The sequence below is a fragment of the Hetaerina americana genome, unplaced genomic scaffold (assembly GCF_022747635.1).
Source record: "Hetaerina americana unplaced genomic scaffold, ioHetAmer1.1.p SCAF_10, whole genome shotgun sequence".
Taxonomy (NCBI): Eukaryota; Metazoa; Arthropoda; class Insecta; order Odonata; family Calopterygidae; genus Hetaerina; species Hetaerina americana.
In genome coordinates, this window is record NW_027286070.1 from 39,084,237 (window position 1) to 39,099,506 (window position 15,270).

The following is a 15,270-nucleotide window of genomic DNA, read 5'->3' on the forward strand; positions in this document are numbered from 1 at the left end:
TTTGGGCCAGAAATGGGTAGGAGAAGGAGCCTGATTTAACTTCAAGCACACCCCACAAACTCAGTCCTTCCTCTGTCAGTGTGCCTGTCTGGAAATTATAGAAGAATAATGATAAGCATCATGAAAGAGCATGGAAGAAAATGACTTGCTCAAGGTTACACTGAACTCTTAATATCATAAATCTTTCACAGAACAAAAGGCTCTTATGCCAACAAAGATTATTTTACAATCAGATCCATTTTATAAACTCTACTCCAATCCCCAGGTTTTAATTTAATTATCATACAAAATATCACATCTTTAGGCTTAGGTTAGGGTAAGCTCTACCATAGCATATTTTAATTAGCCTTTGGTTAATTAATGCAGTAATGATCTGTAGATTATGGCTAAGTTTGTCATGAAGCATTAGAAATACCTGGGGCACCATTAGCATTAGATAGACCTCAGAAAAGATAAGCCCTAACACAGAGTAGAGAATGATAGGACTACAGTTGAGTGTTATACATGTTTGTTAACATCATTACAAATGGACAGAGAAAGCCAACCTTTTATTATTTCTGGGAATATTCAGAGACTCTGATTTAGGCTGAAGAATGGGTGTATGTACTGCCACAGCTAATTCCTTAGATGGGAAGGTGGATGCTACTGGGCTGATTCTATTTTGTTCTGGAGGGATTCGGGGATAACTGAAATGTTGCCCATAACTTCCTAATTCTTACAGTTTTCCAATTTATACCTAATATATTAAAACTGCATAATGTATTTATGACTGTCTTAGTATATAGGGTATGATGAAAAAATCCGGACAAATTAAACAATTTTCCAAACATTTTAAAACAAAAATGAAAGTTTACAAAATTTTTTGTTCTAAATTGTTTGTACGATCATAAAAACAAATATATTCAATGTATCCCCAACTGGCTTGAATGACAGCCCTTAATCTCAGTCTTGAGCATTTTCAGGCCCGTTTTTATGCCTCATGGTCCACATCGGTCCTTATCGTTTCAATAATGGCTTTCAATGAAGCAACATTTCGATGTCTGGACTTGTAGGTGACCCTTTTGACCACATTCCACACATATTAGTCCAATGGATTTTAATCTGGGCTTCTCGGAGGCCTGCATTCTTTGGGCCAAAACATTTTGACATTGTCGGACAACCAACTTTGTACCAAATGATTGTATGGGCTGGCGCAATGTCCTGCTGGAAAAAATACAGCCTTCCAGATGACATGTTTTCCATCCACTGCTTCACTATATTTGCCAGAACATGCAAATAAATTTCTTTGTAAATATTTTCCCCTTTGTCAAGGAAATGCGGTGACATGACATCACCCTCACCAGAACATTCACAGGAAATTTCGTTTTGTAAACAATGGGGACAACTTAAGGGTCATGGAAAATCCAACAGTCATTCCTACGATTGATTTTAGCATCCAGGGTAAAATATTTTTTGTCAGAGAAAAATATGATTCATCCAGCAGCATTGTTTTTCAAGGAACACAAAATCAGATTGCAACACTCCACTCCCATTGGCCTGGCTGCTTCAAAATGCATCTGTCTCATTTTAATGCTGTAAGACTTTTAGCGGTACTTGTAAATGCATAGTCTTTTCACTCACACTGACAGCAGTTTTCAAATTGATTGTCCTGGATCCTTTAAGATGAGCTCCTAAGTCCATTGGATTACATCAGGTGTCCTGACAATGCGCTCCTTTGAGTGAATTTTCCTCGCCAGTGTTACTAAACCATTTTAAAACTTTTCAGACTCATTATATTGAGCGAAAACTTCATATACCATCGATTTGGGGTACCTGAATAATTTCTGTTGTCGAGCAAACAGTGCATACACTTTTAATAACCGTTGCTCTTTGATTATTCTCTCTGCATTAGTTCTCAGGATTGCAACTGTTTTAAAGATATGACTGTTCAGTACATATATCAAGTTTATTTGGGTGTCAATGGCAACCTCTACATGTGTTATAAAATGGAGAGAATTTAAAATTGAATTTTGTCCAGCTGCCACCTGTAGGATTTACTTGCGATAACAATCAAGTATAGGTTAAACATTGTCACATCTAAAAATGGCCAATGGCATAGGGGAGGTCACAATAACTCAGAAAAGAGAAATAAACAATGCTAACATTTACGTGAAGTGCCATTTCTCTGCTCCAAGCTCTTTTCAGGCAAAACAACAAAATGCTTCCAAGTGTATGCCAGGATCATGCTGGTGACTTTTTTGCCTGGTTCCTCCGAGGGATTTCTCATGAAATTTCAGAGTTGGGGGAAGAGGAGCACTATAATGTCTCAGCTCTGAAACTTGACACCCTTTTTGTGCCTGACAAGGAATGATACAGTGGATACAAATTAATGGGAGCGTAGCATATAATCAATTGAAAAACAGTTGTTTCCATATAAAAAAACATAAACACAGTAATCAACCCAAAAGTCTGTTTGTTATGTGATGGTAGAGTCTACCTAATACTAAACCTAATGGCGTGTGGAATTCATATGTCAGGGTATGAGGATAGATTCTTTCCTTGTGCCCCCTCGGTGCTTTTCTAGGAAGTTCTGGCACCCAAAAATCACACAGCTTGGGCAAAGTTGAGGGTGTCCAGAGGGATATATCTGGTAATTGAACCCAGGCCCTCAGGTCCCACACTGTACCCCTGAACTACCACATTCCCACTGTTTCAATATGTCCTAAACATTATTGGTCCGGTGATTTTGTGGATTAGTTCAGTGAATGGTAAGGTCACTGTTTACCAATACATGCCTGCAGTTAGGCATTACCTTCAATACATTTTTTGCCAAATACTTGTGACAATAAGGGAGTCACACTTTTCCCACCCAAATTTGGATTCAATTATTTTTTTAATTTGGCTGTTTTTAGAAAAGAAATTTTGAACTAAATTTTGCTGGCTAGTTAGATTTTAAAATAATGTCTTTTTACTGTACATACTGTGCGAAGTGAGATTCTGTCTGAAAAGAAAACCAAAGTTAACCAAACTACACACTAATTTCAGAACAATTTATCTGAACTTATTCATTCAGTTGGCTGCTCTGACTTGTCATTTAATAAATAGTAACAAATACTCACTACAAATTATGATGCATGAAGTGTTCAAAAAGTTAATGCATGATACAAGAACCTGACATGTGATTAGTAAATATTTACAAATGCTTGTTTCAATTTATAATGAATGTAGTGTTTTTACAGTTAATGCATGATACTAGAACTTTGATATTTGTATTTACTATTTACACTAAAAACACTGTTAAACAGCAATAACGGGTTTCTTACATTTTACATGACCTCACCTTAACGATTACAATTATTATTGACAATGAACAATTAACTTTGAAGATGAAAATCAATTAATTATTCATAAATATTTTATGCTCCTGTGGATAAAGAGTAATATAATTTTTAACCAAAACATACCTTATCAAAGCAAACACACTTAATTTTCCCACAAACATTAATTCTTGGAGGAGAGATGCAGAATATTCCCTGTTGACGTAAACGGCTTTGTGAGTACACAGTGCCCACAGTCATGGCAGCAGGCAATGCAGGTGGAACCACTATTGTTATAATATCCAATGTTCGGAGCACAATAACTTCTGTTTCAGCCTGAAAAATGAGAAACCTTAATTGAGAATGAGCATTTTACATATAAGAGCAAGTTTTCATTGTGTTCAAGCTTTTGGGGGTTAAAATAAAAAAGGGGGTAATTTGAGGCTAAAAAAGCAAATTTATCAGAACACTTACCCCTCTAGCCAAAAATAAACGAATGCAGTAGGCCATTCCAATAGCAGCTATGCAGAATAGAACTAGAATGAACTTGATTGAATCTTCATACATTTTGAAAGCCAATGGCTGTGGAAACAATATGGATTTCACTAGCTCTCCTTTGGCAGTAGCAAATCCTGTGCGAGTCACTACAGCAAGGACCTGAAATCATCATCCAGGAGTCCAATGTTTAAAAAATATTAACACTATTATTCTGCGGTGATACACAATAGTCTCAAAAGAAGGAAAATTATAAGAAGTTTTATCCAAAATATTTTACCCCACTATGAAGAATAAACCAAAATTATTCATGTTTTGATTTCACAAAGTCAGCATTAGAAACTTTGTAAACATTTAGAATCATGTGGTCAAGTCAGCTTTGCAGAAAACACATTGGCTCCCAAAGATTATGGGTTCATGTTCCATTTCATGCATGAGTTTCATTTTAAAATTACTGATCCAATGCATAGGGTATGTCTCAAAGCCAGGGTTTAGCTTAAATGTAAATTATTTTCTCATCTACTTATCATTATTAAAATGAGAATATGGAAGTTGAAAGCAGTATATGTTTCAAAGAGAAAAAAATTGATGCTGGGTCTGCTCAAGTGCATTAGTACAATTTGTGGTCATTTACAGCGTGAGGGTACAATAGTTTGACAATTATTCTAGTTAAATGGCTGAAAATAAAATGTGTGATTGAAAAAACTGCATATATTGTACATACTATTTTGATTTTTTGACATTAATACTCTTTCCATGGGCATTCAGCTCAAAGAATGCTGAATATCAAATAGTGCTCCAAATTTTTGCTTATTTGTACATCACAAAGGCATTGTGCACACTCTAAAAAAATTGACCTTTGAAAAATTGGACATACGAGATCTGTCCAATAAATAAGCAAACTGGTGCAATCTGGTGGCCATGACGTGGACTATAGCCCCACCCATTCGGTCTCACGCAACTAGCGGCCCTAGTTGCCTGAGACCCAATGAGCCATCTGTGTTTGGCGGATCACCGAGCTGTGCGTATGGTGCTAGTTATCCAAGTTTCTGTTGTCCTTGTTTTTACTGTTTGTTGAAAATAGAAATTGACCAAATCATTGAGCAACAAATCAACATTATGTTTTTTGGTGAAGTGCAGTAAAAGATATCAAGAAATTACTGAAATGTTGACAGCTGTTTACAGTGATCATGCTCTGAAGAAAACATCTGTTTTCAAGAGGACTAAGCATTTTAAAGATGGCCAAAAAGACAGCACGGATGACGCAAGGCTGGGACAACCTAAAACAATAGTTGAAAACAACATTGATCGTGTGCAGTCCCTTGTCCTTAGAGATCGTCAAAAAACTGTCTGAATGATAGCTGATGAACTGAGTTTAGGAAAATCAACAGGATGCCTCATGTGCGAACAAATTCGACTCAAGGCAATGGATGGATCCTTCACCATGACAATGCACCTGCACATTCAGCATTGACTGGCCAGTTTCTAGCAAAAAATTCAAACACCATCCTTGATCATCCTCTTTATTCGCCAGATACTCCCTGCTACTTTTTCCTATTCCCAAAATGCAAAAATGTGATGAGGGGACATCACTGGGAAGATGCTGACACTCAATAAAGCAAGAACCGACGAGAAACAAAGTTTTTTTTCCAAACCCCGGACCCTCCAATCAGCAGTCCAATGCTCTACCCCCTGGACTACTGTGACTCACAGATATTAAGTACAAACATATTTTTTGGGTGAAAAACCTTTCATTCCAGTTTTTTTTCTACTAGCATTTAATGAAATGCATGTATTTCAAATATTGTTGATTCCACCAAATTCCATATTTAAATTTAGAGATAGTTAAACATTTATTTAATTACCTGCCCTACCACATGCAAAACTGGCATAATATTACTGGGTCACTGATGAAAGAGCTGTCCTCATAGACCCTGTTCGCACATGCGGTTGGTCCATTTGTGACTATCAGTGCAACTGATGATGAGTGCATGCAAATCAAGAGTATTTCATCCTTTGTTACTCTCTAGTTTCTTATTTATTTCAGGCCTCATACACCCTAAAATCATGCATGACTGTGACTCAATAGAATCGCTCCTTGATACAAACCTGATTAGGACAGTGTGTCTCTCTCTGTTATTATTTTTCAGTTTCTCCCTTATTTATGTATATAAGCAAGATTGACCAGTGAAAGGCATAGGAGTTCTTCCTCATAAACCCTGAGTGCATGCGTGATTGCAAATCACGAGGGCCATTGTGCTCCATAAACCTGAGTACGAGAGTTTTTAAATTATTGCTGGTGATTGTCTGTTTTATCCTATTTTTTAACATTACTGAGCCAAACACTTCTCTTTGTATGAGTGAACCCTCCCTCTCTTCCCCAGAAGATTACAACTTAAGGCAATCATCCCAACACTTTAAGGTGAAATCTTTTATATCATAGCTTTAATTGATCTATCTGTATAAATTTACCATATGCTTTTTCAGCAAATCATTTAAAAATTAAAACTTTAATCTGACCAAATTTCTTGTGATGATTTGGATAATAAACATTTTAAAAGTACTTCAGGAAAGAAGCTATAAATTCCTTTCACTGTTTTTGAATTCTCACCATTAATGGGAACTTTTTTCAGTGTATTTATGGTATTTTGTCACAGGCATTCGAAGGCAAAATCTTGTTCCTTTAAAGCCCCCAAAATTTCAGAGTTTAAGAGTATGCCTCGATAGCTTAACTGGCTAAAGCACTCGGCTGGACATTGAGGGATTCAGGTTCGAATCCCGATCAAGGCAAATGATTTTTACACTCTGAAATTGTTGCATTGAAATGCAGATTAGCGGAAGACTCCGTTAAAAGTTACTGTTGCGGCGTCTCCCACAGTTTCTTTGAAATTCAATACTGTTATTTCAACTTACTTACCTTGTGCATAATAATGTTAATATATTATTTTAAAGTTGTTGGTTTCCGACGATACTTCATGGAATTTGATGGATATTTTGGTTGAATAAGGTACACTCTATTACTCCACAATGAAATTTAACAGCTTACGACCATGGTTTAAATGATTAACGTCATCATCAGGTGAAGGACACATTTTGGTGCAACATCTTATATACTAAAGAGAGTGGGGAGGGAGGCTGCACAGGTGTGGGGGAGGAAGGTGGAGGATGGAAGGGAGGAAGTAGTGGGTAGGTTGGGTTGGGTGGGGGGGTCTTTCCCCAGAGGATGAGAGCCTAGGGTCTGCGATGTGAGGGTAGGAGATAGGAAGAGCTAGTGCTTCCCTTCCGGTGGTCAGCTTGGGAAGATGTTGCACCAAAATGTATTCTTCACATGTTGATATGTTAATCATTTAAACCATGACATAAGGTATCAAATTTCACTGAGGAATAACAAAATGTACCTTATTCCACCAAAATATTATTTCACATATGAATTTATCAGATACATTATCTACTTAGGTATATATAATTCATATAGTAAAAATTTATAACTGAACTGATTTAAGGCTTTACATGTTACCTCAAGATTTCTCAGTTCTTAGTAATTGGCACATGGCTCATTATACTTTTCAGTTTTTCAACTCCAGAAGGAATTTGGAGGGGCAGTGTTAGCAAGGGGGAATGAAACTACTTGCAGAGCAATGGCATTTCATTTATCTGTTTAGTAAATGCAGTATTTAGAGATGAAAAATTTTCTTCAAAGTAGCACATGAAAATCATGTTCATATATCATAATGGTTTTTGTAAAATACAGTAGTTATGTATGAGGGCGGTTCAATAAAGAAATATCACGCAATTTTGTTATCATTATTTATCGTGGAAAAGTTATTGCATATCATATTGTTATCTTAATGAGTAATGTATGCATCAAAGAAAATTCAGTGATTTGAGTCCTGTATTGTAACAATGACAACAATTGCAAGTTTAAACATGCTCAGCTGACCTATGACTGCTTATGATGATGAAAATGCTTTCCATGAAAGTACTTCTTCACATTGGAAAACAAGCAAAAATCACATGGAGCTTCATCTGGGGTATCGGAAGGATTAGGAACACACTTAAATTGATATTCCTGAGATAGTCATGATTCTATGGTAGGCTCCCGAAACCCACAACCTACAAACGTCTCGTACAATTTTCCTGCTACCAATGCATGATGGCACGCAATGAAATATTCAGTACTTCTAACATGGCTCTTAACATTATTCAGCGAGCTTCTCTAACAATGGCAGCATTAATGCTAATTTTTACTTCAATAGGAGCAGTGACTGGAGCTCTGGGTCCACCTTCCTTTGAAGTTGTCTCTCCCTTTAAAATTTTGAACTATCTTCCAGCTTTAAAATAGTGAAGACCAGACTTTCCATTAGCTTCTAATACATAGGTCTTGACTGTTTATGCAAAAGCAAAATTACAATGCAGCATACTACTAGTCTCATGTTAACTCCACCATTGGCGAACTGAGCATCTCACTGAACTGTTTCATCTTTCAACAGCTGTCGCTGATTCTTTACTGGAGCCAAATCAAAGAAACTTATTCCACATACACATCACGCATTTTGTTAACAATAGAGCAAAATAAAATATTTCACTGAATAAATTATGCATATGAAAATTTCACATGCACTCATATGTTTATTGAACAGCCCTTATTTTCCTCCTTGTCCTTTCTCCATTACCTCCATCATAACAGGAGTTGCTAAATGTCATTGCATTTAGCCTTAATAAGTTTCAGGTTATGTTACTGCATAATTCACAACAATTTTGGTTGGCATCCCTGGTAAAAGTGCACATCTCTAAAGTGAGTTTGTTTAGTACTTTAACTATAAGACCAGTCTCTTACTTCGACGAATGAGAAGAATTTCTCATGGAAAAGTGATGAAATGCAGCTCAGCAGCTTTAACAGACAGTCCTCACTGATCACAAGTATAAGAAGTCTGACATTAAAATAAGGTGACTGTTTTCATTACAACTATTTTTTAAATGTATTAGTATGCACACTATATTTGACCTTCAAGTGTATTGTAACATTTTGAGGAGTTTAAACTTGATCCATCAACTCAGTCACAATGGAAGAGCATGTTAGGGCAGACATATTTTTACACTCGGGTCAGAACATGCCAGCTATGGAAAGTGAATAGCATGTCAACATCAAGTTTCTTGTGAAGATAAAAAAGTCGGCAAAAAGACTTACCAAACCAGCAATATTATAAAGAAATTTTGAGAAAAATTGTGTGAACAAATAAGAAGGAAGTATCCAGAGTTGTGGAAGAATGGGTGGATCTTGCACCAGGGCAACACATTCACCCAAAATTATTTGTCTGTCAAGAAATTTTTGAACAGCAAAAACATCACTATCCTTGAACATCCATATTCTACTGATTTAACACAGTTGAACTTTTTCCAATTCACAAAAATAAATTCATACCTACAAGGGACACATTTTGTGACAATGGAAGAGGTAAAGGCAACAAAGACAGAGCTCTTATGCATCCTGATGGAAAATGATCTGCACCAGTGTAATGATGGATGAAAAGAATACCTGTAGGCATGTGTTTTCCATTGGCCTTACTTGAAGGGAACAACCACTAACTGTATTGATTATGCATATAAATGTAGTTATAAAATTAGTCTAATCATTTTTTATTTCTGACCTTGTATATCAGTTTCACCAAACTTTGTATTTGTGTATGAAATAATATTTAAAAGTGAGCCTTTTAACTGGATTCAATTCCATAAGGAAACATTTCTAGGACTTGAAATGTATCTACTGACATGCCTTTAAATTAATTTCTGAATTCATGCTGATCCAACAGAAAATTTAAATGTAGAATTTGCAGTTACATATCTTTTTATTTCAGGGGAAAGAAGGAATATTTTTGAAACTTTATCTTTATAAATGGAATGCGTTAATATTATATGAGTAACTGACTGACATGGTGATGGAAAAACCTTCTAAACAAGCAAGGGAAAATGCATGGTCATTTCAAGCTTCAATGTAACAGCCTACTATCTCTCACCGTATGCTGTATTTCTTTCTCATAATGGACGTCTTATTTTTATACAAAATCTTAAAATTAGTGTAACAACATGGATGGCAAGGGAAAATTAACTGAGAGGCAGAAATTAGTATTGACAACAAGTTACATGCATGAACCATTCTGGAAGACGTGTCACCTCAGCCAAACAATACTCTCATATATGAATGCATTAGGGGGGCATCGAGATGGTGCGGGGGCTAACGTACTGGCTTCCCACCCTGAGGGCGCGGGTTCAAATCCCGGCGGTGTTGAATATTTTTCAGAGGTATCTCGATCCCTACTTGAGGTGCTTTGTGGAGGGCACTTTGAGTGAGTACGCCGTCCGTCGGATGGGACGTTAAGCCGCGGACCCCTTGGCGCCTTTCGTAAAGAGTAGGCTAATGCCGACGCCGGGTTTCTCTCCACCCTTCATCCTTTCCTGTCCTTCCCCTATTGCGCAAATGACCTTAGCTGTCGGTCGCCTCCCCTCAAAACTAATACTAATGAATGCATTAGTTTTGGTCATTTATGCCATTACCTTATCACTTCCATAATATCTTGTCTGAATGACTTGGGTGCCACAAAATAATGTGTGTCTTTTGTGGTTTTCAGGATCATATGGCTCCTCAGAGTGGCTTGGTGGTGTTTTTGTCACAGGAACGCTTTCTCCTAAAAAGAAAAAAAGCACTAGTCCTGATTCATAAATATGCTAAGAAACATATATTAAAATAACATTTCACAGTGAAAATAGTAAAGTAGAAACCAACGGTGTACCCAAAATTAAACTTACAAATTTTAGCTCAATATAACTTGAGAAAAAATATTAAATAAGATTTTATGGTCTAAGTGAAGGTAGTGAGTCAAGTGAAAAAGTGCTGCTATGCCAGAAATAATAGTATTTGGAGCAAATCACTTGGTTGGTTGGGTCTCTCACAGGCACTCTTTTTCCATTGAACCTTGAGTTTATATAATTTTCTCCTACACTCAACACTGCCTCCCCTTGAATAATTTTAAGGATAAGCCTCCCTATAAGAACACTATGAAGTTCTAAGCCACTATAAATCAATTAAGCCAAGAAGAATACAATAGCTTTACCAAACACGTGTTGTAATCTATTGCCCCCTTTTAATAGTATTATTGGTCTCCATTACTCAACAAATAATTACTAATGCATTAAGTCATGCAAGAATGTTTCACAAGCACAGATTTCTCTTTGGCACAGGCAGCTTTAAATTTCAAAACAAACATTCCTCTAAAATGTAGGCAAATAAATCGGTTATGCATATAAAATACTACAATGCAGCAGAATAATAACGTGTAAGTCATACTACTCAGAAAATTTTGGCCAATGTATGTTGTCTGTTTTCTCCAAAAGATTAGAAAATTTAACATTTTGATTTGCTACGCTCATCTAAACATGGTTTTAGAGAAGGTAAATCTACTACTGTAGAAGCATTAAATGGTTTGAAAAGGAAGGAATACAAACAGGCGGTAGAGGAAATCATGGAGGATGGTAAAGAGCTAAGTACTATAGAAGAAAAATGGGAATGTATCAAGAAAGGGCAAAAGACACTATTGGAACCGTTAACACTAAAAGGACTAGGAAACCATGGATCATGGATGAGATGATTACAAAGATGGATGAGCGGCGAAAATGGAAGAAAATAAATACAGAATTAGGCAAAATGAAGTACAAAGAATTGAACAATAAATTGAGGCGGGCAACAAATAAAGCGAAAGAAGCATGGTGGAAGACGCAGTGCGAGGATATGGAAAGTTTGAAGAGGAAGGGTGAAATCCGTGCGCTGTACAGCAAAGTTAAATCTTTATCGGGAAGTAAGAAAGGAAGAGCTATGCTAACAGTTAGAGATAAGGCGGGTAAGGTAATAGTTGACGCAGGAAAGATCCAAGAGAGATGGAAGGAGTATATAGAAGAACTGTATAGTAAAGAGCTTAGACCGACAAAGTTAGACATTGAAAAGGAACATGACGTAGAGGAAGATAGCTTAGGTCCAGGCATACTAGACAGTGAGATAGAAAGGGCATTAAGGGAGATGAAACTAAATAAGGCCGTGGGGGTAGATAACATTCCCGTGGAACTTTTAAAATGCTTAGGAAAATGTGGGAGGAAGAGGCTATATGGGCTGATTCGTAGTATTTATGAGGAGGGAATCTGGCTGGAAGACTTTGTGAGATCAGTTTTAGTTCCTATTCCGAAAAAGGTAAAAGCCACGTCATGTGAGGACTATAGGACAATTAGTTTGATATCCCACGCAGCAAAGGTTGTTCTCAGGATCATAAACAAAAGAATAGAGAGTAGGGCAAATGATTACTTAGGATATGATCAGTTTGGGTTTAGGAAGGGGAGAGGTACGCGTGATGCCATTGCAGTAATGAGATTATTAATCGAGAGGAATATATAGAATACAATAAAGACGAATTTGCCTGTTTCGTAGATTTCGAAAAAGCGTTTGATAGAGTGAATTGGGAAAAACTAATGAGTATATTGCAGAAAATAGGAATAGATTGGAGGGAAAGGAGGCTAATCCGCAACCTGTACATGTCTCAGACTGCTCAGGTGCGGGTGGGAAACGGGGAGTCAGGATGGGCAGTGTTAGGAAGGGGTGTAAGGCAGGGTTGCCCATTATCACCGTTGCTGTTCAACCTGTATGCAGAGGAAATGATCAAAGAGGCATGGGAAGAACTCGAGGTAGGAATGAAAGTGGGCGGGGAATTCGTAAAATCAGTTAGGTTTGCTGATGACCAAGCTTTAGTTTGTCAGTCAGCCAAGGGGCTGCAAGCATTGCTGAGTGAATTGGAAATTCAGTGCGACAGGTATGGGATGAGAATCAATATTAATAAAACAAAGGTTATGCGATTTTCTAGAAAGAAAAAGGCTAAGCTTAACATAAAAATAGGAGGGCAAAAACTAGAGCAGGTAGAACAGTTTACGTATCTCGGTAGTGTTTTGGACCAACACGGTCAAGGTAGTGGGGACGTAAGGAGAAGAATTGCGCTAGGCAAAGAGGCTTTCACAAGGAGGAGGGAGTTGATGACGGGGACGTTGAGTAAGGATGTTAAGAAAAGACTCGTAAAAACTTTGATATGGAGCGTAGCTATGTACGGCACGGAAACGTGGTCATTGAAGCAGGAGGATAGACGTAGACTGGAGGCTTTTGAAATGTGGGTGTGGAGAAGAATGGAGAAGGTAAAATGGACAGAGAAGAAAACAAATGAGGAAGTACTTGGTATGGTGGGTGAAGAGAGGGGTTTGCTAGGAGCAATCCTATGGAGGCAGGAAAAGTGGATGAAGGGGGTGTTGACCGGCAGTGGGATGTTGAAGACTGTGATAGAGGGTAGAATGTTGGGCAAAAGAGGAAAGGGAAGGAACAGGATAGGGATGTTGGACGGGATGAAGGGAGGAAGAAAGTACTCAGAGATGAAGAGGGACCTGATATAGAGTAGGATGATGGATTGTGTGTTTTGTTAGGAATCACAAAATATTTATTTTATAGCTGTGTCCATCCAAAAACCTACCTTAACCGGTAGATTACCTTAAAAAAATAAAATCTACTACTTCACCTGCCTTGTATCTAATTTAACATACAAGCCAATCACTAAAAGTCACCAGTCACATTGCCACATTTTACGATATTAGCTAATGTTTTCATAAAATTAATCCATTAATATTATCCTAAAAATTGATAAGTGTAGGAATCTTAGGCACAGCCCATTCATGGCTAAGGTCATAACTTTCAAATCTTCAACAAACTGTTCAGTTAAGATGTATGTTCTTCATTGGAACAAGTATGTTTTGTCAACAAACACTGGTTAAATGCAAGTAAACTTGATAATCTTCATGAGCCTGGGAATGTTATCGCTAGTACTTTTTGCCGCTCAGTGCACAAAAATGGTGGTGTTTTGATTCTACTTTCTGAATGTTTTTCTCATATTATAATAGGTTTCCCATACAAATTTCTAAATGAAAAACATTTGAATCCCGTGTTGCCTCTTTCAAAGTGGATACTACAGTTTTCTATGAACTCTCTATTAATTGTTCACCTAAAAACGACTGATGTTTTCCTTGTAAAACTAACAAAGCTCTTAAAAATAATCCACACGTCAATCCATAACCCTTGCATAATTGCAGTTGACTTCAATTGTAATTTTATGGATGATTTTATTGGAATTTATGGATTTACTAACTTCATTTAATATCTGTGCTACGAAGAGTGAACTTACTAGAGTGAGTGCTAGTTCTCAAACCATTTTAGATAATATATTGACTAATATTGACCTTTAACTTGTTCTAATAAATTTCATTTATTCCCACCTATCAGATCAATACCCACTTTTTTCTATAATTGCTATGTCCACATCTAACGAAAGTAAAAAATACTAGAAAAGGTATTTCTCTGATCAGAACATGATCACCTTTTGTGAATTATTAAATTCCCATGAGTGTTCCAATTTGTTTTGCTCACAGTCCTTAAACAAAAGCTTTGAATATTTCTATTCCACCTATGTACACTACTTTGATATCTGTTTTCTCCTTGTCCTGAAGCATTTGAAAAACAAAAGCTCATCTATTAAATACTAAAGTCAGTGGGTCTCAGATGAAATTCATTGGCTTTCAAAGAAAATGAAAGATGCAGCTGTTTATTACAAAAACCAATCAAATTCAGCTGATCGTCAGGATTATTCATTACTCAGGAAAAGTTATCACCAAACTTTACAATGCGCTAAAAAATCTTTCAACAACCATACACTTACCAATGCAGACAATAAATCTTAAGAGATATGGAAAATTATTAACGAACCTGAGGGTAAACATAATTTACCGCAAAATCTTCAACTGCATGACTCTACTGTAAATTCTATTCCAGATTACTCTTAAATGGCCTCCATTTTGAATGATTTCTCCCTATGCCATCAAAATCCCACAGTTTCAGCCAAGTCAGCAAATTATTCTCATATTCCTAACACATGCAATTCATTACATCTATTCCCCTGTTTAACTATGGAACTTACCATCATTATCAATAAATTCCTAAACAAATTTAATTCTGGATTAGATGGCATCCCAGGGATCGTCATGAAAGGTCATTTAATACAATTAAGGATCACTTTTATTCTTAATTGATGAATCCCTAAAAATCAGAATTTTCCCAAGCACTCTTATAAATTAATTCTATTAAATTTATATTAATGATCAACCAGATAGGCTTAAGTCCATTCAGGAAATAGACCTATTATTGAATGGTGGCGATATAAATATTATTGTGCCAGCCTAATCAGTGGACAGTTTGACAGAAAGAGAAGCTGAAATTGCACAGATTTTCATTGAATGGTGTCTTCTTAACTTCTTAAAATCCAATTTAAACTAGTCCAGCCTGATTTATTTCACCAATAAAAATAAAAAACTTGGAGGTTATCACCAGTACCTTGCATACATATATTTAATG

The 15,270-nt window shown here is 36.6% G+C and overlaps 1 protein-coding gene across 5 annotated transcripts in view; it reads right to left on the reverse strand.

Annotated features, from left to right (window-relative positions):
• Positions 1–15,270, reverse strand: part of LOC139700055 (polyamine-transporting ATPase 13A3-like) — a 62,602-nt gene that overhangs the window by 31,612 nt on the left and 15,720 nt on the right. For all 5 annotated transcript variants that reach the window (XM_071598530.1, XM_071598528.1, XM_071598532.1 and 2 more), the window contains exons 8-11: positions 10,344–10,474; positions 3,771–3,953; positions 3,444–3,632; positions 1–88 (exon numbers count right to left, since the gene is read on the reverse strand). The exon at positions 1–88 is cut by the window's left edge and continues 140 nt beyond it. In XM_071598530.1, the coding sequence (XP_071454631.1) occupies positions 1–88; positions 3,444–3,632; positions 3,771–3,953; positions 10,344–10,474 (591 nt within the window). The remainder of the gene's footprint in view (positions 89–3,443; positions 3,633–3,770; positions 3,954–10,343; positions 10,475–15,270) is intronic.